This window comes from Columba livia, chromosome 2 (assembly GCF_036013475.1).
Source record: "Columba livia isolate bColLiv1 breed racing homer chromosome 2, bColLiv1.pat.W.v2, whole genome shotgun sequence".
NCBI classification, from domain to species: Eukaryota; Metazoa; Chordata; class Aves; order Columbiformes; family Columbidae; genus Columba; species Columba livia.
Genome location: NC_088603.1, coordinates 143505559 through 143531514, shown reverse-complemented (window position 1 = coordinate 143531514; position 25956 = coordinate 143505559). Strand labels below are relative to the sequence as shown.

At 36.8% G+C, this 25956-nt stretch overlaps 1 protein-coding gene across 1 annotated transcript; it reads left to right on the top strand.

Annotated features, from left to right (window-relative positions):
• Positions 1-398: 398 nt before the first annotated feature.
• On the top strand, positions 399-24355 carry EIF3E (eukaryotic translation initiation factor 3 subunit E). Its single transcript, XM_005507253.4, has 13 exons — positions 399-627; positions 2366-2480; positions 5403-5520; positions 9349-9391; positions 9849-9953; positions 12133-12258; positions 13595-13719; positions 14797-14923; positions 16989-17090; positions 18059-18168; positions 22897-22999; positions 23205-23339; positions 24185-24355. Exons 1-13 carry the CDS (start codon positions 538-540, stop codon positions 24221-24223), a joined length of 1338 nt encoding a protein of 445 aa, XP_005507310.1. The 5' UTR covers positions 399-537; the 3' UTR covers positions 24224-24355.
• Positions 24356-25956: the final 1601 nt, after the last annotated feature.

The window sequence follows — 25956 nt, the reverse complement described above, 5'->3', positions numbered from 1 at the left end:
AAAGTTACACTATACTTTTCAGAGAAATTCACCACTCCAGAGATCAAGCTCTATCAAGCTGATCACATTGTAAGAGGCAAACCCTCCCTGAGCAGTTACTAACGCGCTGTGCTGGCACCTTCACTCAGCCCAAAGCTCAGGCCAGGCAGGGCCGGAAGCACGCAGGGTCTAGGCCAGGCATGGCCCCGCCTCATCCCTACGGAGCCCCGGCCCCACTGCCCCCTGCACTCAGCTGGGACCTACATCCGCGCCAAGCCAGGGAGCGGAAACCAGCCTAGGATTCAGCCCAGCCACTCCCTCCGCACCGACACAGCAAACGACTCAAACTTCCGGAAAGGCCCCGTTCACATCCCCCAGCCAGGCCCGGCATCGCCACCCCGACAACGGCCCTCAGCCACGATCGCTGCACTGCGCAGGCGCCGCCGCCCCGCGCCCTCCGGCAGGGCCGCTCATGCGCAGAGCCCATAAGAGCCGAGGCCGCCCGCCGCCTCGCGCGCCGCTGGGCTCCGCCTCCTTCTTTTCTTTCCTGTCGCCAAGATGGCGGAGTACGACCTGACTACCAAGATCGCACACTTCTTGGACCGGCACTTGGTCTTCCCGCTGTTGGAGTTCCTCTCCGTCAAGGAGGTATGTGGCTGTCCCGGAGGCGGGGGAGCCGGCCTTGCGGCGGGGAGAGCGGAGGAACGGCAGTCGGCACCACCAGCTGCTGCCGCCTCTCACGGGCTTGGGCCGCGCGGCCGCCGTCTCCTTCTTCAGGCGCTGCGCGGCCGGGCCCGGCCCGTGAGGCGACTCAGGGTTCGCTTCCTCAGGGCGGAGCTCGAGGCTTCTGCGCCGCGTAGGATGAGGGCGAGGCCTGTGGGTTTTCGCGGTGAGGGGGGGAAAGCCGGTTCGGGGGAGCCGCTCCTCTCGCAGTGCCTCGCGTGTGAGGCAGCGCGGAGCCGGCTCCCCTCCCTTGGGTGTGCTGTAGCTTCTTTCCCTTCCTCGTGTTCAGGGGAGGGAAAAGCACATTCTCTCCCTGCCAGTGGCGGTTCGTTTAGTGCCCGCTTCCCGGCAGCGGGAGCCCTGGGCAGCCCTGCGCCGGCTCTGCGGCCCGGCCGATCGTGCTGTTACCGCCGTCAGTGCAGACCCTTCAGTTTTAAACTGTACCGTCACGAGTTTGTGTTTAAACCAACTGTAAGTCCCTCCTAGTGCTGGCTCTTGTTGGTCTTGTTACATATTTTAAAAGTATATTCCTATGAAGCTAAACTCTCTGAAGTGCTCATCTGATCCCTTTTAAAATGGAAACAAAATGTATAAAATAATATAAGGTTTGACTTTAAAACGTACATTATTTTATGCTTCAGAAGTGAACGAATTCAGCATATATACATTGACATTACCTAGTCAGTTTTCATGTTAAGTGTATGGACTTTGCTTGATGTCTTGTCTTTGGGGCACTTTTAGTATTTTGGCATTTGTACATCAGCTCAAGTTAATGAAACACACTTATTTTTGTCGCATTTATCTTAAACAACATGGTGTTCTGAGCCAAATTAAACTTCTGCAGATTCTGTATCTGAGATGTACGTAAATGAGATGTGCTGAGTTCTAGCATAGCCCTCACGCAAATACGTTTTTGAGGTATGCTCTAGTTTAGGCCTTCATCTACAACTTGAAGACCTAATAGCAGTTTACAACTCGTGGCTAAATTATAGGGTAGGAACTTTAAAAAACAATTTGACAAACTTGAAAGAACACCATCTGATTACGCAAGCTAAGTTAAATTGTGTCTTCTGTTATAGATCTAACAACATATTTTGGATTAATCTGTGCTACAATTAAATTATAAATTTGATCTTGATTGTCTTTTATGATATCCACTTTCAATTATTTGATTAGCCTGCACTGTTTAGCATGTTATTTTGTGAAAAAGTGTTAACTACTTTGAAAGGAAAATCTGATTAAAGCTTTATTTTTTAAATTATATATATGTGTTTATATATAAAAAATATATATATATAATATTCAGAGTTTTTCCTTGTTGGATTTTTTTTCCCCAGGAGTTGTAGAAGGGATTACATTTCCTACTGAGGGAATAGTAACAGAAAATGTTACTTGTCTTCTAACTAGTCTTTGAAGTTCCTGCATTCATAAATACTAGGAAATTGCTGGTACCTTGCCAAGACTGGAAATGCAGGGAGGCTGTATAGTAAGCACACTAAATGACAGAGCTGTGAGATCTTGCAGAGCTATGAGATTTGATGTTTGAAACTATTTAATTGGACAAAAATCTATAAATAAACTGTGCTGTAAAGGTAAATGCATAATGTGAATTGGAAAATATTTCATAATATTCAAAGAAATATGTTCCTAATTCCTGTTTCAGATATACAATGAAAAAGAGTTACTCCAAGGAAAACTGGATCTCCTTAGTGATACCAACATGGTGGATTTTGCTATGGATGTGTACAAAAATCTTTATTCTGATGAAATTCCACACGGTAAGTTGTTCATTTAGAAGTAAAATTCGTTTTACAACCTTTCTATCTAAAATAATAAATAGTTAATGGTAATTTGCTTCTTGCACTGAAAAACTAGTGTACTGTTTAACTTTGGCTTAATGAAAGGTTTTACAATACTGAAACAAATGGAATCTCCTAACCCTGGGAAGTTTGGGTTTGTTAGTCTGTCAGGAACTTAGTCTTTGAGTGACATGTGAATTATTCAGTGCTGATTTGGTCATTTCAAGCACTTAAAACGAATAGAGTTGCACTTATTTTTTATTTGTCCAATTAAACGCTATTGCACAATTACTTGGGATTACTAAACTTTTTCTTGAAGCATCCAGTACATTAAGTAGCAATTGCATTCATCTCTCTGTGGTTGATTTTTAGACTTTGAGGAAATACAGGTGTTTTTTGAAAATGCATGTTTTCCTCACTTCTGTCAACATATGAATTGCTGTTTCTCCAGAATAAAATAAATAATAATTCATATTATAATAATGAATATAAAATTTAATTTCTTACTGTCTTTTCCATTATTTTGGAAACTTTCCTATTTACTTCTTAAATGTATGTCTCCTTGAGGAGCGCTTGAAGAGGGGCAGAAAATGATAATATCTTGTGTTCTATAATTTCTATTTTTCGTGGAGGTTTTTTGATTTTTTTTTTTTTTTTTTTTTTTTTTTGTCTTTGAATGTACGATTTCTACATATCTTCAGCTTTTTTCATTTTGTGAAATTTGTCACCTTTTTCTAAACTAGTGGGACTACAGTCTGTCTTGCCTGCAGTTTAGGAGGAAGAGACTCAGGAGGTTTTTTTTGTCATCAGGTACAAGATCCAACTTTCTGCCCATGGGTCTTGTTCTTTCTTTAAACTGCAGGGTTAGCAGCTTGGGGAATACATGAAGAGAACTGATAGACTTATGGATGTTGGATTCAATGTTTTGACCAAATCTTTGATATACTAGCATTAGATGCTGTTGTTTATGGGTGTATATGCTGTGATACGTGGGACTGATAACAACTAATGAGAACCAGGGTTTTCACTTTTGTAAACTAATAAACTTTCACCTTTAGGCTAATTATCAGTTCTACTGATATTAAAAAGAAGTCAGACCTTCTCAAGCTGAATAGATCTTCCTCTCTCTTTCCTTGTTCCAGCCTTTTTAAACTGTTGAAGAATATTACCATTATCAGAAGTGAAATGATGACGTAGTAAACAGCACAAGAAATAGCGATCCTAGCACATTTTCACTATGTAACTGACTTTAATATTCTGATACAGCCACTTATTTAAGCAGGTTACTGAGTGTGTAATTTCATAAGGTCTTGGTTTCAAGTAAGTTGAATTAATTTGATCACTGGGAGAGCTCTACCTTAATGTAGTGCAATGGTTTCCACACTTGTAATGTTTTTCATATACTTTTTTCAAACATCTCTCTAAGATTTTTATGTGATGACTTAGCTGTTGTTTGATCTTGGCTTTTATACAACAGTACAAAATTAATTTAAGCAGAGGTCATACTTTTCACAGAGTGAGTTGTTCAGGGTGCTGGCTTGTACAGCTTTCTATGGACGGTCTTAACTTTCTCTGAGATCTTTCTGGTTTTTGTCATCTTCACGCGTCAACACTTATCAGAATGTATGTACAGACAGGTTCTTTCTATTTGTGGAGTTGCTGGCTTCATTAGAATTTTATAATTTTATGCCTTTTTTTTTTTGTTAAGACCTCACAGTTTTAAGTACTTAGAGCTAAATTCACTTACACTATTATACTTAGGAGTGTCTCTGTGCAATTAATAGTTGCTTTTGTCTTGTCCTTCCTGAGATCAGCTTACAATTACACAGCCATGAGATGTCACAACAAAACATTTTTGTACCCTTAGTAAGTCAACTGAGTGGTTTCTCTTTCATATGTTTTCCCTTCCTCTTTTGTAATCTCAAGATTCATCTGAAGTTGGAGATAGTTTCTCCTTATTGGAACACTTCCTGTCAGGCAAGTCATTCTTGAATTTAAGCTGGGTCACTATCACGGTGTTATCCACTTTGGACCTTCTTTACAAATGTGTGTGTACTCAAAACACAAAAGAAGCCTAATAGGTTCACTGTGGCATCAATTGTCCTGGTGTGTGGATCACTTTGTGGTTTCTTGCATACTTTTGTTGTCTCCTGGGATTTGGTCTTGGCTTCTCTGATCCCGTGTGTTTCTTGGCTCATACAGGCAGTCTCAGGGTGCTACTGTGTTTTTCTTTACTTTGTTTGGTTTCTTTAAGCTTATAGACTTTTCTGAATTTTATTGAAGTGTTCATTTTATTGCACTGGTAGCACTCGGTGAAGAAGTTTGGGTCTGTGTAAAATAATCAACCCAAGCTGTTATTTCTATTTCCTAATAATTTTTCATAAAAGGTTTAATGTTCTAATTAAGCAGGCATAGTATTCTGAATCATAACTTTGCAGATTGAGCTGCTTTAAATTTTTCCCATCAATTTTCATTTAAGTATTCTAAAAATGTGCTTTCAGAACCTGATCAGTTAGAGGAGAATTAATCTTATTGGTATCATAGTGGTGTTTACTTTTTTTCAAGATTATTTTGCATAAGTGAATATACGTTAAAGGTAGCTGCTTCTTTAGTGGAAGCCTGAAGATACCTTGTCTAATAAAGACTCTGCTCCAGCCATACTGGGTCTTTAGTGGCTTGATTAGGACTCCATGCAGGAGGGAAGGAACCAAATGTTGGAAACTTTTTATGAAGTTAATGAATTGTTAGATACCTCTGGATTTGTGACTTGACTGAGAGAACAGGCGAGATAGGAATTGGGAAGACATGTTCAAATGTGCTGTCAGCACCAATGTAATTACAGGTTGGCTTCTGTAAAAACTTAAGGCATTACATTAAAATCTTTTTTGTTTCTGTGTTTAGCATTGCGTGAGAAGAGAACAACTGTTGTTGCACAGCTGAAGCAGCTTCAGGCTGAAACCGAACCTATTGTCAAGATGTTTGAGGATCCAGAGACTACAAGGCAAATGCAGTCCACTAGGTAATTTCTAATATAATTTTGTAGGATGGCTTGTTAGTACCTCTTGGGTGTTGATGATGGGAATGTTCTCTGTGTAGCAACTGCAAAGAGATACATTTTCATTTCTAGCCAGTGTTTAAATAGTGCTTGTGGTGAGCTAATTAAAATTGTTGGACACAATTTGCTCTTTTTTTCAACACTTTTACATGCTGTGCATAAAGCTTCTCTGTTCTTAATGTATATGACTCAACTCAGGACAAGTGATAGGTATCATTCAGTGCAGTCAAATCAAGGCCAAGATTGATTTGAGGGGGATTGTGGGGCTTTCATTGTTTGTTTTTTGAGGGGGGTGGTTTGTGGGTTTCTGAGGGGAAATACAGGCTGAAAAAACTCAGATTCTTTTTTCCAGGAGACCATCCTTTTTACCTTCCATAGAGCACTATGGAATGTTTTCTTAGTCTGGGAAGACTGGTGGATAAGCATCCTTTCAGCCTCATAGCATGTATTTCTTTCAGGAGTCCTGTCCTTCCCCTTTACCCTCCCTCACGCCCTGAACTGGCCAAGTTGTTGCTGTAAGGTAGCGCTCATAATAATATTTTTAAGATCTATCCAGTTTCCTCTTACTTTGCTTACAGTAGTAATTAAAGTAGAATGAATTTGTCTGCACATTATATTTATGGACTATGAGAATTTTTCTTATGGTTAAGCCTGAATTGGGCCTTGTAGGAAAAGGTTCAGCTGTAGTCATTGAGAAAGGAACTGTGAAGCTGTGAAACAGAGAGGTGGGAGGTATTTGTTTAGTGTAAATTACTGTTTGTCTGCCTTTACATAGGAAGCATTGTTATTACTGTTGCAAATGTGTCTAACCAACTCTGAAAAATTAGATCCCTTCTTAGGCCTTACCTGCTCTAGGCTTTGAAGTAGAGCTTACCACATCATACAGAGTACATGTGGCTTGACTTGAGTTTGAAGTTGAAGCCTGTACTTGGATTTTTAGTTGGCCAGCTTTATGCATCTATTGATATGGAAGAGTAACATTGCTTCTGGAATTTTCTTAGAAAAACATTGAATGCACAAACTCTTCTAGCCTGCAGAAATCTTCTTGATGAGGTGTATTTCTGTTTGGGAGTAACCCACCTGAAGAAAATGTGTGTCCACAGTAGGAGGAACTTCATTAGAATTTATTCCTTGTTTCAAGTACAGATTATCATCCTTTTTTTCCTTTCTAGTCTTACCCAACCTAATCAGCCCTTTTGGCCTATGTTTTTTCCACTCTGAACATTGTTTTCAGAATTTGTTATAGTCTAATTTACAACTTGGTCAGTGCAGTGCATTGGGTCCTGATGTGCACATGTAACAAGATGTCAGCAGAAATAATGAAATCTATTAGCTTTCTGGCACTATGGGAAAAGCTTTTTTCTGTTCTGATATGAGCAGAATATACTTAAGCTTCTGCTGTAAAAAGCGCTATTAGGATAGGTAAGCCACCTTTATATTTCAGCATGGATTTTTAATGTCAGATAATTATATTAAGAAAAGGAGTTACATGTGCTTGTGACTGGGGTGCTTATGCAGAGCCAGAAGCCACTTGACAGCTTTTGGAAGTACACCTTTGAAAGTGAAAGGCCCAGTTGGTGTTGGTTATCTGCCTTCAAGTTATTAACTGGGACTGTGTTAATTTAAAAAATAAAAAAGACTTCCTATCACAATCCTGTTCAAATCTGATTTAATTTCTGACCCACGTACAGAGATCTTGTTCAATTCTTGCTTTGCCTTTTTAGCCAGTTTTTATAATAATAGTTGGTCTAGAAAAAAATCACCTTGTTGCAATTCTATGTAGTAGCATTTCTTGGATCTAGAGAGGTTGGTCGGTAGCACTTATTGCAAATGAGAAACATCCTGTTTTGAAGCAAGAGATACGATCAAAAAATACATAGATATACTTATCTAATGCTGTAAAATACTAGCCCTGCTACTCATATGCAGCAAGTTCTGTTTCAGAACTGATATATCATTTTTGCTTTTAAAATGTCTGAGGATGTTGCAGCTCAGAAACACTGGTTTTGGTTATCAGCTTGATGGAAATTCTAATCCAGATTATTTGGTTTATATGTTAATAGGGAGAGTTGATCTGAAGGATGTCCATCTGTCTAGACCTGAGTAGTGCCCTTTAAATAGTAGAAAGCAACCTTTGATTCTTTGACTTCAGTGAATTGCTGCTGGTCATTTGGAATATGTAGCAAATTTAGAGCTGTGTATTACCAAGGCCTTAGATCATGGTTTTTGATCCATGACAGTGCTGTTTGGAAGATCAAAGTCTGGGAAATGATAGAAGATGATGTGTCAAGGAGACTTTGCAAGTGGAAGTTCTTTCAAGAAGCAGCCAAAACATTTGACTTTATTTTTTCTGTGCAGCTGTTGGAGGACATTGACTACAAAATGATAGAGGAATAGTCAGTATTCCTCATCCCTGAAGTATGTTCCACTGGAAGAAACCCATGAGACTATTTCATTGCTTCTATGAATATTACTGAGGATTGTCATTCTTGGCTACCTTGGCAGTGTGCCATTTCACTGTATAATCTTATACCAAAAGTTCTATTTAAACAAGCAGCTTTACAGTTGATTTTGGAGTAAATGGGGAAATTGTCCCATATATACACTTCTACTGTATCTTTGTCCCAAGAGGAATTTATAGCTTGGTGTTCTCCTTCGCTTAAATCTTGGTACTCATTCCATCATATGTCATAGTTCCATGAGTTGTCCAACTCATCTTCAGCACATGACAGAATGCACAGAAGAGATGAAGTAGCAGGTAGCTACAGGTGCAGAAGTATGCCTATTGGGGTGTGGGGCTAGAGAATAGAAAAAATGTCATTAATTCTTTCTGTGTTGTGTAAAGCAGTCCATACAGTCAAAGTGCCAAATTGAAAATACTTTGTTTATGAATATGGATTCAATTATGTTTATGAATTCAGCTGTGGTTCTTGTTGCCAGATGATTGCAGCAGAATTTGAACAGAATTCTTACTGTGTTGAAAAGCTGGTGTGCTAAAATTTCATTCTAGGAGCTGATCAAGATTCATTGCAGATACTGGATAAGAAATTATTCACGAAGTTAATTAGTGTTTAAAAATACCACAGGTATTTTAAACCCTGTGGTCATCAATGTGGGACTTGCTGGTGGTAGATAGTTTCATGCTTGCCTGCTGGAGGCACGAACTTTCTGTTGATCTAGATAATGCTTGTATTTTCATTATCAATGTTGAATAAAAAAAAGCTTCAGAAATGTGATCATATGTGGCATAGATGTTTAGAACTTAGTAAGTATTGCTTTTGTTAATAGTTGTGCATTCTGCAGGCATTTGCTGTGGTAGTGGTATTCTTGTTAACCACTGTGTGCCAGTGCTAAGTGGCTTAACTTTCACTTCTAATTCTGTTTTATTTTAGTCTTTGCCGTTTTCCCCTGTCTGCTTTTAAATTCAAACTGCTTGGCTTGAGTAACTTGTGTACATTTAGAACATGAGAGTGAGAAGAGTTCTAAATCAGAATGTAACTTTCATACTGAATGCTAAGGGTGCCATCAAATTTAAAACAACTTTCCACCCTTTCATCACTTTCATTGTTGCATGTGACTTTCTCTATTTTAACTTCTTGTAATTTTAAGATTTTGAAACTTTGTCATGACACTTTAGGAATAGTTGGCTCATGATTTCTGCATTTGCTTTTGCACAGCAAGTAGCAAAGTATCACTTCAAATTTATACTCTGAGTACAACAGCTAATGGTTGTGTAGTGTGTTGTATGGTGACTGTTTTGTAAAAACAGCAGTTTTTATCTTTTTATTATAGGGACGGTCGGATGCTGTTTGACTATTTAGCTGAGAAGCATGGTGTAAGTGGTTTAATTCTTATATGTTAAAATTAATTTCTAAATGTCTCCATCCAACCTACCCACCAGCCAACAGCTCTGAGCAGTTATAGACTAACGTTGTGGCCTGTCTCATATCAATGTAGCTAATAGGCATAATTCCTAATGATGTTTATTTTTAATGTCTTTGAACTTTTCATTTTTATACAAAGAAAAATAAAGCTGGAGTTCAGTGTTAGCTGCATCCTTGTGACTAAGGTGTGCTTTACTTGATACACAATTTCACTTTTTCCAGTATTGATATAATCTTCAATTCACTGGCATGGATTAAGAGTATAATAGTTTCATATTTTCTTTCTTGTGTACGATGTCTTTCAAAGAATCTAAAGACTTCAAAGGTTACTTAATTTGTAAACTTGACTTGTAATAGCATTTCTCTTTTTTTCTTAGTGAGAAAAGCTCTTTTTGTGTTCCTTTTCAGTTTAGGCAGGAGTACCTAGATACACTCTACAGGTATGCAAAATTCCAGTATGAATGTGGTAATTATTCAGGAGCTGCAGAATATCTCTACTTCTTTAGAGTTCTGGTAAGTTTTGGGTGTGTTTGGGTTTTGTTTTGTGGTTTGCTTGGTTCATGTGGTGGGCTTTTTTGTTGTTTGGTTTTGTTTGTTTTTTTCAATGAAATACTTAGACCAGTAAGTTGTCTGTATTAATTCTTAAAATGTAATGCTTTTGAACTTTTTTTGAGACAATGACTATGCACCAAGGAAAAGTTGAAAATAACTGTTAATAATAGTTCTTGACTATGAACTAGCAATTCTGTTATTTTCATACTGAATTCAGAACTGTCCTTTAAATTTGTGGGTCTTGTGGTAACATTAAAATATGAAATACTTCTTACTGTAAATGTATCCTGGAAAAATAAAAACCAAACAAACCAAAAAAATAAAAAACCCCACCACCCCAGAATGACAAAAAACCTCAAAAAAAAAAAGAATAAAAAAATGAATACTTGTTTTCGACAGTGATGAAAAGCTTGCAGGTGGATTGAATGTAGTAGGTGGTAATGGTGAGCTGCCAGCTTCTCATCTGAACTGTCACCTGCCTTTTCCTGAATCTTGTGATGGATTGAAGAGTATAAGTCATCTACCTAGGAAATACAAACAGCTTAAATGAGAATTGTAGAACCAGATTCATCATCTGCGAAGCAACTTTTTTTCAAGTGGTTTTAATTCATATTTGTTAATGGTTGGAGTGAATTTTGAGAATGGAATTGCAGTGTCTTGTCAGAATCTGAACACAGTATGTTTATTTTTGGTACTCAGTGGATGTGCTGTTTTATTAACAAATGGAAATGTAAGGTAACAGCTTGAAAGTTCAGATACTGTAGCTAGAACAGCTGTGTTGTCTGAATGCAGTTATTGTGAATAGATAACTGTAATTACATTATTTGGAACGAGCATAGTGTGTGTGTACCTCCTCAACTAAAAGTATCTGCTAAATTGGTACCTTGGTTACCTTGAAGATAATGGCTTCTAAACTGTGTATCTCTCATGGATATGTAGAGTGATTCCTGAAGATACGTAGTGGTTCATATATTGAGGTTTGTTTTCTTACTGTCTAATTTTTAGTCTCCTCTCAACTGCTGCTAGGGTAAATAACAATAATTCCTGTAATTGCCTATCATTAAAGAAGCAAAATTGGGAAATATAACTAATCAGAGTAGGGTTTAAAGTAGGAATGAGTTAAATTCTTAGCCTAAATGTTGATTATGATAAAGTCAAGTTCTATATGACTTTCAATGTTATAGGTACATACCATGTGCTGAGAAGAAAAGTAAAAGTTAGTTATGTAGGTAGGTGGGCAGCTGTCCTTAATTCTTTGTGCTCTCCTTCTGGGTTTAGTGTTATGTTCATCTATGTCAAATAACTATTTTAATAAAGTAAAGTAGTGTTTTTGTGCTGTTAATGGCTTGATACAGGACTTTTATTATTAATTCAGATGGAAGAAGATTTAAGTTATGTGTGAAGAAACATAACCTATGAAAGAACTATTGTAACTGATCTGAGAACAGATTTTGACACTGTGAATGACCTAAGTGTAGTTTGTTCTTGGATATGTAGTTTGTTCTTGGATAAAACTAACACAGCTTGACCTTAGGACTGCCCTTCCAGGAAAGAGATTCACTACTGCAAAGTTGCAGTTCTACTGGACCCTTGTGTAGGAAGTGTGCTTTTTGCCACAGCATTAGCAGAAAGAACTTAGAGTGTTATTGTTTGATTTTTTTTTTTTTTAAGATAGTTACCTACTGTCACGAGTTCTTTGGGAACTTGCTTTGTAATAACCTTGGTTTAGTAGTTAGAAGCATTTTTAGATGGTGTTTTGAAGAAATAAAAACCAAACAAAACCCACAAACAAACAAAAAACAACAAACAAACAAAAAACCCCCACAAACCAACCAACCAAAAAAAAAAAAACCCTTGGAAAACCTCAGAACCAGTATGTCATCTGATGCCCAGCCATTTCATTTTTTCTTTTTTGATAGTATTTTCTAGTTTCTATTTTAGCAGCCTTACTGCTGCTTTTTTCTTCTGTACCTAGGTTGTTTTTTTTTTTTTTAAAAAGTGCTTCATTTGGAAAGATAGGGTGATGCAAATTTGATATCTTGTAAATTAAAAATAATGCCAGAAAATACTTTTCTTATTTTTTTAAATAATACTTTAAAAAATACTAAGAGTATGACTCTGTTGCTGTTGTTGAGAATAGGTTCCAGCAACAGACAGAAATGCTTTGAGTTCTCTGTGGGGAAAACTGGCATCTGAAATTCTGATGCAGAATTGGGATGCAGCCATGGAAGATCTCACAAGACTAAAGGAGACAATAGATAATAATGTAAGTAAAATATTTGTTATGTTAGTAAGGTAAGAAATAAGAGGTGTTACTATCCAAGTATTATTTTGAATTGTGCTGTCTTGTTTAGGAATAGTTTACCACCTTTTCACTAGCTAAGTGGGACAGAAAATAACATGAAAATATGAAAATAACACTATTGACAGAAAATGCAAGGAAGTTTCCTTTTGGAAATAGTTTTCAGCCAATTCAGCTTCCTCACCAGCTCCTGAGTTCAGATGAGCACCAAGAACATGGAAGGAAAGAGCGGGGCTGCAGTACTAATTCAGAGCAAGCGAAGTGATTAAGGACCTCTCAGTCTTCCTCTCTGCTCATGGGGTTTCAGTGGCTGTATCTGAAATGGGGAAATGCAAGAGTTTTACTCTCCTGAAACAGAATGTTGAAAATGCGTTTGGTGTTTTGGGTTTGTTCCTGCCTCCCCTCCCACTGCCTGAATCATTCTTTATCTGTGTGGCAAATAACTGATGTTAACACATCTTCTGTAATTTTCTCTTCTTTGTGAACCTATGTGGTTATAATGGGGTAGTAAATTTGACTTGTTCATTATGGTTGGACTCAATGATCCTGAAGGTCTCTTCCAACTGAAATGATTCTATGATCATACTCCCAAGTTGTTTTTTTTTTTTTTAGGATAGAATCATAGTAGCTAGTTATCATGCTCTCCAGAGTGATGATTACTTGCTGCATCAGTTCATTCTCAACACATTGCTTTGCAGTCTTTGAACTGCTACTGAAATTTGGACCTATTACAGGCACTTAGAGCTGAATCATTATTTGTGCAGTATCAGCTGGTTCAAATGAAGATAGTTACATTCTTCTTTCTTGGCTGAAAGTGATTGTGGTGTTTCATCATTGTCTGAGAGTGTATGGCAAAAGAGCTCTTGTGAGGTTTTGGAGAGGAATAGCTTCTCAGAAAGACTGAGAAGCTAGAGAAGTCAAGTAGTTCTTCAGATCACATCTGAAGAGGGAGTACAAGAAACAACATTCCAGATTAAAAAGGGAAGTAATAACTTATGTTAGTGTAGTGGTTTTTAGAGAACTAAAATCTATGCTCTTGCCATAACAGAATATGCATTTTAGCAAACAATTTGGAATATAATATTGGAAAATTTATCTTTGTTATAATTTTTGGCAGATTTATCTCTAACAGAGGACAGTTTTAAAAGCTGGATATCAAACTTGGCCTGAGTGTGATAACAGCTGAGAGGAGCCAATGGAAAAATCACAAGTTTTTGAACAATTACAGGTTTCCATGCATTAATACTCATGCAAACTTACTGTATTTTATTTGAAGTAAACCAACATTGTTTTCTTTCAGTCTGTCAGCTCTCCCCTGCAGTCTCTTCAGCAAAGAACATGGCTCATCCACTGGTCTTTGTTTGTGTTTTTTAATCATCCTAAAGGGAGAGACAATATCATTGACCTTTTTCTCTATCAACCACAGTAAGTTGTTTTGTTCTGTGTTGGGGTCTTTAAATGAAGGCAAATGATGAATATGCAGCCTTGTCGAACTCTTTTCAGCTCAAAGCCTCAACCTGTTTCAGAAGTTCTAATGATATTAACACTTTTTTTTCTGAGCCTTTTTTTGAATTTTCACGTATAATCTGCATTTCTTCATGGTCTTACTTCCTTTTCAAGAAGAATGGGCAGTGAAGTAGGAAGAACTGTCTTGTTTTTTTCTCGTGCTTGTTGGGGGTGGAATAACTGCTTTTACTAGATTCTTAACTCCTTCCACATCTTTTTATGACTATAGAGGAAGGTATTGTTCTATTTTGATTTTACAAAACCGATTTATGGAGAGTTCTTGAGGAAAATCTGAGAAGAATAAAATTGTATAGCCGTTTGTGGGAGGAGTATTTTTTGTGTAGATCCAGGAGTCTAGAACAGCTTAACACTGAGAAATCAGTTATAAGTTTTTGCCCTCCTTTTATTACCTTGTTGGAGGTGATGTATTAGAATAGGAAAATTGTACTAAAGAAAAGCAGTTGAATTTTTTGGATTATGATCCCAGTAGACTGCTAATTTGTAGTGGGCTTTTTTACCTTCTTTTTGATTCATGGTGTATGCTTGTTTTTTTCATTTTAATTTATACTTCTCATTTGTAAGTGAGCTAATTTATTGGAAGATTGAAGAGGAAAGTTGCAGGTTCAGATGGAGATACAAGGAAGGACTTCCTGTGGTTCCGTGTGCCCATGCAAACCCCTTTTGTGAAATCATTGTAACTGACAGACCGGTGTTGACCTGAACTAAGCATATGGACTGTTAGTTTGCAGAGGTAGCCCCTTTGCTACTCTCCCCAGTGCACTGCCACCTTCTCTTCCCCTTGCTTCCCTCCTTCCTCTCCCTGTCTGAAAGGATTATCACAAGGTTAACAAAAACAAATCATCCTCCTATATTTGAATAAATGGTCAGTCATAAGCCCTGGTATTATATTGCATTAAAAATGTAAGCTATTCATCATTAATACTGTTTTGATGCAAAATCGCATTATCTGAGCTTTATGTAAATTTTGCTTTCTAGGTATCTCAATGCAATTCAGACAATGTGCCCACACATCCTCAGATATCTGACTACTGCAGTCATAACAAATAAGGATGTTCGAAAACGAAGACAAGTGCTGAAAGATCTAGTCAAGGTTATTCAGCAGGTAAGGACTGAAATATGTTATTTTCTACCTTCTTTTACTGAGACTTCATGATAACTTTCTTCTAATAATATGCCTGTTGCCCATTTTCTCTCATTGAACTCACTTTTCACTGTGAAGTAAAATGCATGACAGTCAGTAGGAGAACAGAATCATTTTTTCCTCCTTTCAGTGAGCAATGAGTAAAATAGAATATGTTCTCAATTTTGCCTTTTTTTTTTTCTGTGTGATTAAATGCAGAAAATTCAGTGATATATGTAAAATGGCTTTGGATCTGATTCTTCTTCTACAGCCATCTCTACAAGAAATAGTGTGAATAAGGGATCTAGTTTGTTTCAAAACAACTAAGCTGTGTGCATTGTTTTGTGTTCATGTGCATTTTCTTGAAAAAGCCTCTGTCACAGTTGTATGTGGATATAGACGTGAACAAGAGCAATCAGTGTTGTGCTTGATGGCAATCAAGGGGGCTATGGCAAAGACTTCTGGTTGAAATCAGTGTGCAGCTTGTATACAAGCCATCATGCTAGAAAAACATTATTGTAATAACATTTTGAATGATAAACTATGATATATATGTGACAGTGCAGTTGTTACAGGCTAGCAATCAATTATATCCACTTCAAGCATTGATGTCCCTACCTATGCAAAGCATGATCAACACAAAGATCAAGTTTTAAGCACCTCTTAATCTGCTTTTAAGCATTGGTGTTCACAAAAGAAGTTTATAGCTTCTTATGCTGCTTAGGTGAAGTGTTAAGACTCATCTTTTATCTTAAACTAAAATGTGATTTGAATCTTGAACTTCTAATGTAATGTGAACTTCTAATATTGGAAGCAAAGTAACATTCTACAATTTTTGTTTTGCTTTTGTTTTTATCTTGCACAATTGCGAGGAATAAAACAAGGATCACTAGGGCGTTCATTTTGAAAATACCAACTGTTGGCTCTGTTTTTGAAATACCTGTTAAAGATACTTATTTCTTAGTGCTTCCATACTCTGTGTCATTCACTATATTAAATCATGAAGTGATAGAAGTGTTATAGATCTTAAAGCAGCTCAGACAGTAAAACTAGTGACTTGACTACAGAAGAAAAACAAAGCATTGAATTAACTGATTTGCCAAATGTCAAATGGTAGGCTGATTGCTCTACTAGCAATTAGAGATAGCTAATACTTGCAATACTTTTGCAAGTATTGAACTGATAGGTAAGCAGTTTGTTGTTCATCTCTATTAAATTTACAAGGTGATTGATCCAAGAGTGTTTTACATAGTGGGGCTCTGTAACATGGTTAGCAAGTAAAATATTGATTTTAAAAAAAACAAAACAAAACCATTTTTTCTATAGAAAATGTTAAACCTAAATGATGAGACTGTAAATACAGTTCTATTGAGAAGGAAAAATATCTTTGATCTAGAAAAATAAATCTTAGTAATTCCTTTAATCTGCTGATGTTTTTGTATGAAAAAGCACTTATTGACAGATACAGAGTTGAGCTGTCTTAAAATGTGCATTAGAGAATGAGAGGATATTTAATTATGTCTAAATTTACACAGATGTGTATAGATCTAGTGTTCCTGCCTTGTAGTTGAGAAGGTTGAGTAATTCCTGTGATGCTGAAATAAATTCAAGTATTTTCTATGTAGAAAGTAGCATTATTTCTGTTAGCTATGGTCTGTGTAAATGGAATGATCATTCAGTTCCAAGTATGAAGGATTTGATGTTGGATTTGTCTTTGAAATCAGAATTTAGGAAGGATATCTGGTTTATGATATTTTAAGAAATGCTCAGGTTTGATACAGAACCAGCTCTAGTCTGACTTTTTTTTTAACCTGAAGATTGCAGCACTGAATGCTGATGTTGAAACTACACTTCTGGTTGACTCTTGGGAGGAAAAAATTCACGCATCTAAGCAGCTTATATAAGAAGAATTGGGAAGTTTACCTTAATATTTTATTTAAGATGATGTGTGGACTTGTTTCAGTATTAAATTTTGTTTGAAAACTATAAGGAATTCTTGAGTGACCTCATGGCCTTGGTTGCTAATATTGTTCCTGTTTTTTTATAGGAGTCCTACACATACAGGGACCCTATTACAGAGTTTGTGGAATGCTTGTATGTTAATTTTGATTTTGATGGCGCACAGAAGAAGCTGAGAGAGTGTGAAACAGTAAGGCTAATAACATTTATAAGACCTTAAGCAAACATCTCAAATTCACGGTGGCTAACTGATTTGTTTGAAGTGGCCTGATTCCATTGACAGTGTTTTCTGATGGGCTTTAATTCCTGGGTGTGTGCGGGGGTGCTTTTTGACTACTCTGTTTGTAACACTGAAGAGATATAGCTTTAAAATTATATTTAAGCAGTTCTAGAACAAGGAGTGAATAGGTAATCATGCATTTGGCTGAACTTCAGCTTTTTCATTAGTTCTTTGGGAAGTGCTTGAAGAAAAGCTTGGATTTGCTGCTTGTTCTGAAGGATACTGCATCCTGGAATGGTAGTGGTGCAAAGTAATGTCATAACATTATGATAGTTAAATGCATGTTCTTGGGAAATTCTTAGTTAGTCTACTATGAACACTTAAAAATACCTGACACTTGAGTTGCCTATTGTAAAAGTTTATATTTTGAACAGCTGAACATTAGTACCAGTTCTTATAGCCTCTGGTTTGGCTTTCATTAGTATTAGTCACCTAAGAAGGCCTTATCATCTTGACTGAATAGGACTGGTGGTCCTGTAATCTGAATTTTATAGGTCCACTTATACTACTGAGTAAGCTTATTTGCTTGGTAAGGAGAACGTTGATCAAATTTCAGAGTGAGAGGAGAATCCTACAATATGAGGGGGAAGTTAAAATTTATCTGTTGGAGGGATCTTCAGTAGACTTACGACAGCAGTAGACCTTGTTCCCTTCTTGAGTCAGACCTCAGTGATAATGTTAGCATGCTATTTTAATTTAGCAAGCTGCAGGGCAACGGTAGTTTCTGCTAAGTCCGTAGCTTTTTCTTCACACCTTAGAATGTACCACAAACTGTTTTCAGATGTACTGCTCACTGATCTTGCTTACTGACCATGTCTACCAATAAATTACTGTTTCCGTGTTTGTTCTCAATGTTCCCTTTCTCTTTACACTTGCAGGTGCTTGTGAATGATTTCTTCTTAGTGGCATGTCTTGAGGACTTCATTGAGAATGCCCGTCTCTTTATATTTGAGACTTTTTGTCGCATCCATCAATGTATCAGCATTGGGTAAGATAATGCCAGTTCAGAAAAATCAGTCATAGATGACAGTTTGACAAACTGAATTTTAGTAGTAAAATATTCAGTCATCAGATGAAATTAAAATCATTAAAGACAATTGGATAATTGTCTTGTTTTATAGCTTTAATGTGATATACTTCAATTATAACAATCATATTTTAAAGCTGAGTTCTTGTGGTTAACTTTAAAACAACCTCTCTTTACCCTGTCTACCACCCCAAACAAACAGTGCTTTCAAGCTAAAACTTTCTCATGGTGTCGAGTTAGATCGATACTGGGTTTAATGGGAACTTTAATAGCCAGTGTCGCCTAAGTTCGGGTGTCTTAATTTCGAGCTCAGTTGCACATACACTGATACAGAGTGTTAATATTAACTAAACATAAACTGCAAATACAGCAATTACTTAAATTTACTTGTATTAGGTAAATACAGATACATGTCTGTCTAATAGATATGTTCTTTGGAAATTATTAGAACTGTATTACTTTTTTCATTAATTAAATAGAAAATAATAGATCTTATTCCTCGTGGCACAAAGTGAGTGATCTGGCTGCAAGATATTATATTCTTCTTAGCAAGGATGTCTGTTTACTCAAATTAATTTTATAAAAACAGACTTTTCAAATGGATCAGCCTCAATGCTTCTATTGTAGAAACTAAGCAAGAAAATGTTGTTATGCATGCTTGAGATCCCTTTCCACTTGGCCTTTGCCCCCATTCCCCATATTTCCACATCCCTTAAATTAGAAAGGAAAAAAAAAAAGTAAAGAACTCTGAAAGCTATAAAAATCTGAGTGGTAGAGAACAGTGCAGAGATCTTGAGACAGCAAAAACCAAAGCTGTTAAATCGATCAAGTTCAATGGACTCTTGTTACCAGCTTGCATCCAGAGCAAATGTGTGCATCTGGTCCTCTGAGGAAGTGATTTAACGCTGCTTGATTTCAAAAGAAAAGGACTTGAGAGAAGATTGTCTTAGAGTTTTGCAAGCCTATTGAAAGGATTACTTTTTTCCTGGATAAGTATAGTTGGAGAAAGAACGGAAATTCTTATTACTTTTAATCTCTTCAATGTGTGACACCTATATCTTCAGTGCATTTGGAAAATGATCCTTTATGTCCTTTATATCAGCTTAAAATAGCCAGTGAGTTCAATGTAAAAGGCAAACAGTGAATTTGAGCATTTTAGTCAACTGTGGTGTATTGCTTTAAGCAGAGTCATAATAGTAAACTGAATTAGATGCAATGAACAGAACTTCATACTTCCTTTTTATAAGGAGGCTAATAGTTTATCTGAAATCACTTTAAGCAGAGTACTGCATATTTAGTGATAAAGGGGTTTTAATTAATTTATATTTTTTTCTTCCAAATAATTAAGTTCTCCTAGGGATGAGTTTTCTGGAGGATAAAAACCCCGTAGTGTCTTGCTGTTTCCTATAAACTTTTTTTAGTACTGTGAATACTGCACGTACTCAAGCAAAAGTTCTTAATGAAACTAGATGGTTAAGCTTTTCTAATTGAAGAGTAAATGTCTTTCTAATAAGTTTCCTTCTCTGATCTGACTCCAGTCAATGACCAGAGTCCGGAGGGTGTACCTTAAGTGTGCTTAAAATCTTTGTCAAAGCATACTGATAAACTGTGGATAACGTACCAGTGATTGTTACAGCAAAATCACAAGCTTTATGTAACAAAACAAGGTTTAGAGTAGGTGGCTGTCATTTATTTAGTGTTTATTACTTTACAGTTCATATTTTTTGTGCCATATGTGGTATTTCAATGTCAAATGTGATAGAAAATGTTGTAGTTGGCTCTCCTTGTAATGTGTGATTCACAAATCTAGATAGCAGTGTCATTATTTTATGAGCATTATGATGTGTACTGAGGCAAATGATATACCTGGAGTTGAGACACATTTCAGATTGACTTTTTTCTAGCATGGATCAATTCAGGTAATTGCATGTGGAATCAGTCATCAGTAATGAGATTCTTTTCAGTAGGTCATTGTGTTTTAAATGATAGACATAAGTCTTAAATTTCTGCGCAAACTGCAGAAATCATTAGATTCGAGCTTCTTAAGTGGGGTGCATATGTATTTCTTAGTGCATTTCAGACTTGTTTTGGGAGAAATTAGCCAGTGTAAATGCTTTTAATTAAACACTTGTCTGGGGTGTAGTTCTTGTATTTCTTTGTCCACAAATGATTTACACTGCTATTCCTGGAGCTGAAAACTGGCTGGTTGTACTACAGTGCTTGATAAGTACAGTTTAACTGTTTGGAACAAATTGGAAAATTATTGAGAGGTCTGCTAAGCCTTATAATTGTAATCAGGATATATCTTCAGTGTGTTTCCTCTGCAAGGATGGAGAAAACCTTGGCTATATGTGTTGCACATTGTATATCCAGGCACTTTGGGTGGTGCTGGCTCCTTCAGTACAGCTTGCAAGGAGACCTTAAAATAGAATCCAGTTGACACAATTGCTGAAATATGGTCATTTTTTTTGTTTCAAATGTGTGATAAAGTTTTAGATTTTTTTTTTTTAATACACATACTTTTATTTCACTGAAAGATGTTACTTGGTAACTTTAGTTATTTTGTATTAAAATTTTAAAGCCTTGTGAATCTTAAAACTAGAAGATGAAATAAAATAGGTTTTTATGCCCATTTTTACCCTGTCATTTTCATTCTGTGATTTGAGAGTTTTCTTAGTGTGTGTGCAGGAAAAAATAGCTGTACAGAGATGCATTATTTCTGTCAGGTAGCTGCATATATGCTTTGTTTGTTCATGTAACACTTCTTAATTTTTAAAAAGCCCACCTCTGAAGAAGCTGGGCTAGTAAAATTTAGACATAATGAGAAAAGATAGTTATCTGCTAGGTGACATTAAACTCTTTATAGTTTGTAGCTTGGAATTTCTTTCTAGAAGTCTGTGCCGCCTTCCATTTAAGTACAAAGACTTTAAGTTATGAAAAAAGCACAATCTATGTGCTGTAGGTTGGAAGTGACCTCTGGAAGTCACCTGTTTTAATCCTGTGCACCTAATTGCAATGTTCCACTATGCTACTGAAGGCCTTCTCTAGTTGATTCTTGACTGTCTCCAGGGGCAGAGCTTCCACACTTTAATCCCAAAGGTAGGTTGCTTAATCCCCAGTGTAGTGTCAGTAGCCATTCCTGCAGTCATCTGGAGAAAGAGTTATTTTATCTGTATCCTATTGGTGCTTCTAAAAGAGAAAGATGAGAATTCCCCTAACCCATACATACATCCCACCCTGTGTTGAGTTCAAAATATCTTTAGTTTCATGTCAGGTGCTTAACATCACTGATTCAAAGGTAGTAAAGCAATTTATAGCTTCTTCCTATTGAAACATCTGTCTTCTGCCTAATTGACTCATAATTCCACAAAAATTTACATCCTTGATATCTTCTGTTCTTTTGTCTGCCTTAAGTCTCTAGAATTGCTAATTCAACCTTAGTTCTAGTGAACAGTAGCAACTGCAGTTGGATTTTACTTCCCTTTGCTTTGCTGGACTCCACATACTTTGTTACCAGTTTGTTGTGTCATTTCACCAAAGTGAGTTCACTGTAGGTGTTTTAGGTTGCTTATTTTATATTCACCTCACTTCATGTCATCTATGACCAAAAAAAAGGAATTTACTTTTAGTGTTGGGGTGAGACATCAAGAACATATAGGAGAGAAGACTGTATAAAGAAGAGTATGTAGTCTAGCCAGGCAAATGAGCTAATAATAATAATCTAATGGGTAGATTATTAGTATCAAGCAAATACTTTATAATTGTCAAGAGAATAATTACTTTTTCAGGTGGAGAAAAATATGCTTAAACATAATTCTGTAAAATGGTGAGAAATTGACCTCTTGTGCAACTTGGCGTAGCCAACTGGCTTTTCGGTCATGTCTGTGGCTCTTACCTCATGTTTGTTACCTTAGTCTGAAAGCTGATGGAAGAATGAGCATTACAAATGTCCTTTAGGAGCCAACTGCCAGCAGGAAGCTACAGGAGTTGGCTGGAAAGCCACAGGAAATGCCATCAGAAGGAATTATTCCTGGACAAGAGTGTTTGTTTCGTTAAGGATTTTCCTTTGTATTCTCCCACCATCCCTCCTTGAGATTGCAAGAACTTTGTGCATAGTGTATCTGTCACATCTTCTATACCAAACTGTCTTATAGCTCTTGTTCCTGAAACTTCAGAGTGAAGTTGATTACTAAACACTTTCCTGGACTAATTAGTCTAAACTTTTTTGATTGCTAGCTGTATTTAAAAAAGAATGAAAGTAATTTGAGTGTTCTCTTTATAATGATGACTGCTATTTTATATTGGGATTACTTAATTGATAATTTTCCAAAGAATGTTGCTGTAGGTAAGGTTTAATAGGAGTATATTGAAATTGTGCAGGTCAGGATTTAAGTGCAAGATGATGTAGTTCAGAATGACTAAGTATGTACTTCAGGATGGGAATTTCTCATTCACAATGTCCTGATGTAAGCAGTGGGGATGGGAGTTGTGCAGGAGTGCATGTATATAAGCTTTAAAGTCATTTCAGTCAAATGAAAGTGTGCTTCCCAGGTATGTGGTATTTGCTGAATACAAGTCTTGGGCTGTGCCAGATTTTCTCCTACTTAACTTGTATCCATAGTCCCTAGTTGTGTTTACCAGTATCAGAGGGATTCTCTTTCACCTTTTGATAAGTCTGTTATCTTTTAGTATGTTGGCAGATAAACTAAATATGACTCCTGAGGAAGCAGAAAGATGGATTGTCAATCTAATTCGAAATGCACGGTTAGATGCCAAATTGGATTCCAAGCTGGTAAGACTGTACTGACAGATCCAAATGAATTTGTTGAATCTTTCATTAAATATATTTTACTTAATTTAGGAACAGTGAGTTCTAATTTCCCCTGTTTGTTTTGCCTATGACGTTTGTGTTTTGATCCTGTGAAAGCTCTGAAAGCAAAGCAATAGATTAAAGACTGAGTGTTTTTTAAATTTGCTGTATCTTTGCTGTGTTTTAGGGCCATGTAGTCATGGGCAACAATGCAGTCTCACCTTATCAACAAGTGATTGAAAAGACCAAAAGTCTGTCTTTTCGTAGTCAAATGTTGGCTATGAATATTGAGAAGAAATTGAATCAGAGTGGTAGATCTGAGGTTGGTATAAGTTACATTTTTCTGAATTCCTGCTACCTTTTTTGTGAGATATATTTAAATATAATTCTTAACCTGTTTGTCATAATTTGGTTCTCTACTTCCTTTAAATGGTCTTCATCACCGAAAAAGGGCTGATTTTGAAGGGTGACATTTCTGAAAGTACTTACTTTTTCAAATGGGATTATACTTTTAAAATAATATCTGGATATAGTAGTGAGAGAAGAATAAGTGATACTTTAGAGTGTAAAATGAAGGAAGTTGACAGGATCATCTGGTTTTGCCTCTGTCCATCTTACAGTAAGGGAAGCTTTGTGAGGGCGAACAGTATAAGGTGTGTGACGCTGAGGTCCACTAAGGACCTAGCCATATACTCAAAACAAACAGTGTCACAAAACACACACAAAAAATGACAAGAACTTTAAGTATTTTTTAAGTTTTATTTGGCTTTCTTGCTACTTGGCTGAAATATTGATGGAAGCTGGACAAGCAGTGGTGGATGGGTTTTTTTTACATTAAAGGGGAATCATATTAAACCTTTACATGATAATATTTTCTTTAAAAGATATAGCTGCCAAATTATTTTTCTATTTATTATCTAGATCTTTTCCATTTTGAAACTACTAGCTTGGGGGACTCGGGCTGTACAACTTAATTACAGCATGTATTTCTGCTATATCAACACCTGCTTTAAACTTAACAGGACATCCTTCAGTAATTAACAATATTCCTGCTTTATAGCGATATGTCAATATTGTAAGTTTTTAAATATTTTCCTCAGAAATTTTAGTAACCAACAGATAATATAGTAATTTCATTTCTCCTGATCCTTATTTATTTATTTTTAGGCACCTAACTGGGCTACTCAAGACTCTGGCTTCTACTGAAAAATTTTGACAAGAGGGGGGTAAAAAAAATCAGTTTTCATTTGACTAAAAAGCACATAAGTATGTAACTTTTGAGGAAAGGTAATTATGTGTTCCATCTAACATTATTTGAATAAAATTGGCTAATTTTAAGTCTGTGCATCTTTCTAACTTAAATAGATATTTAATTATGTTGTATAGGAGCTTTTTAGCATAATGGTGTTCTGAAACATTTTGGATCACAGTGTGTAAACTTTAAAATGTCAGTTCTGTTAATTTGTTTCTATTGAAGGATGCTACTGCTCTCAACTGTCTGAGCTTGGAAGGAGGGAATTATAGTTATTTATTATCTTTTGCAAATGTTGGGTTTAAAAAAAATGCGAAAAGCAGATGGTACAAACAAATGGATCCCCACTGAACAATTTGGCCAAACCAGAATCTTTTTCTGCACTTCCATGTTTTTGTTTGTCATAAAAGCCTGGTGGATTGGAGACATGTGTAACCTACACCTTTTACAAAACCTAACATAATCCATCTGCAGAACAACTAGATAGACCTGTGTGCTCATGCTTCAGAATTTTTCCTGGTTTGAATCTCATTTTTAGTCTTGCCTAATCTTGGAAATTCTCTGGAGTAGAACTTCTTGTTTCAGGGGGAGAGAGTATTTCAAAAGGTTTGGCGTTGTTTAAAGCTTTTATCTCGAAATCTGAAGTTCTGAAGATTCATGACACAAACATGAAGCAAGCAAACCATCTGTTGTTCAACTGTTGTAATTTTGAAGGGGTTTTAAGTTGTGTTTTTTTTTTCCAGCCAGTGTTTCACACTTCCCTGGGTTTCCTTAGCACCTTTGCACTGCAGAATATATCATAGCACCTCTAAGCCAGAAAATCCAAGATCCTTAATGGCTGTCTGTCACCTTATTCTAACTATGTACCTTTTTACCTGTTTGCTCCTGAAGTTCTGGAGCTCATCTACAGGTGGAAAGTTGTTTTAATTCACCAGCCCTCCTCCTTACTGTCTGTGATTAAATGCTGGCTGCGAACAGTTGCAGGAACTGATTTGCCCATGAAGGTGGCAGGTGTCTCTCTTTAGAAGTGTTTTTTCTGGCAGGCTTTTATCTTTACTCTCCCGTGTTGAATCCTGTACTATGCCAAACGGTGCAGGGAGCAGTCCATATGCTGAAGGGCAGTGCTGCAATTTGGGGAACTAAAGCAGGTTTGGAGGAATTGGATGATGGGAACATCTTGAAGTTCAGCAAAGCCAAGTGTCAAGTCCTGCATCTGGGATGGAATAACCTCATGTAGCAGTAGAGGCAGGGGTTGTGGACTAAATTGGAAGCAGCTTTCCAGAAAAGAAATTGAGGATATGGTGGGCAGCAGGGTGAACACAAGTCAGCAGGTGTCCTTGTGGAAAGAGTTATGTGCACAGCAGAACCACAGTGTCCTGACTGGGATTTATTAGCAGGGCAGAACCAGCAGGTTCATGGAAGTGATATTCCCCTTGTGAGAACACTGCTGGAGTATTGTGACCAACTTTGGGCTTCCTCATCCAGGACAGATACTGATCCTCTAGTGCAAATCCAGGGGACGGGTGCCAGATTAGTGAGGAGGCAAGAGCATGTGACATACAAGGAGAAACTGAGAGACCTGAGTAATGTTCAGCCTTAAGAAAATAAGGTGAAGAGCAGATTTTATTGCTGTCTTCAGTCCCTTCAATGGGAGGATTTACATCAAGGCTGATCTTAAAGGTGTGTG

What these genes read in the sequence shown, in the direction of transcription:
- EIF3E (XM_005507253.4), top strand. Translation starts at nt 538, where the DNA reads ATGGCGGAGTACGACCTGACTACCAAGATCGCACACTTCTTGGACCGG. An exon ending in AGCTGAGAGAGTGTGAAACA is followed by an intron (nt 17,091 to 18,058) that starts GTAAGGCTAATA and finishes TTACACTTGCAG; the next exon opens with GTGCTTGTGAATGATTTCTT. An exon ending in ATCAGAGTGGTAGATCTGAG is followed by an intron (nt 23,340 to 24,184) that starts GTTGGTATAAGT and finishes ATTTATTTTTAG; the next exon opens with GCACCTAACTGGGCTACTCA.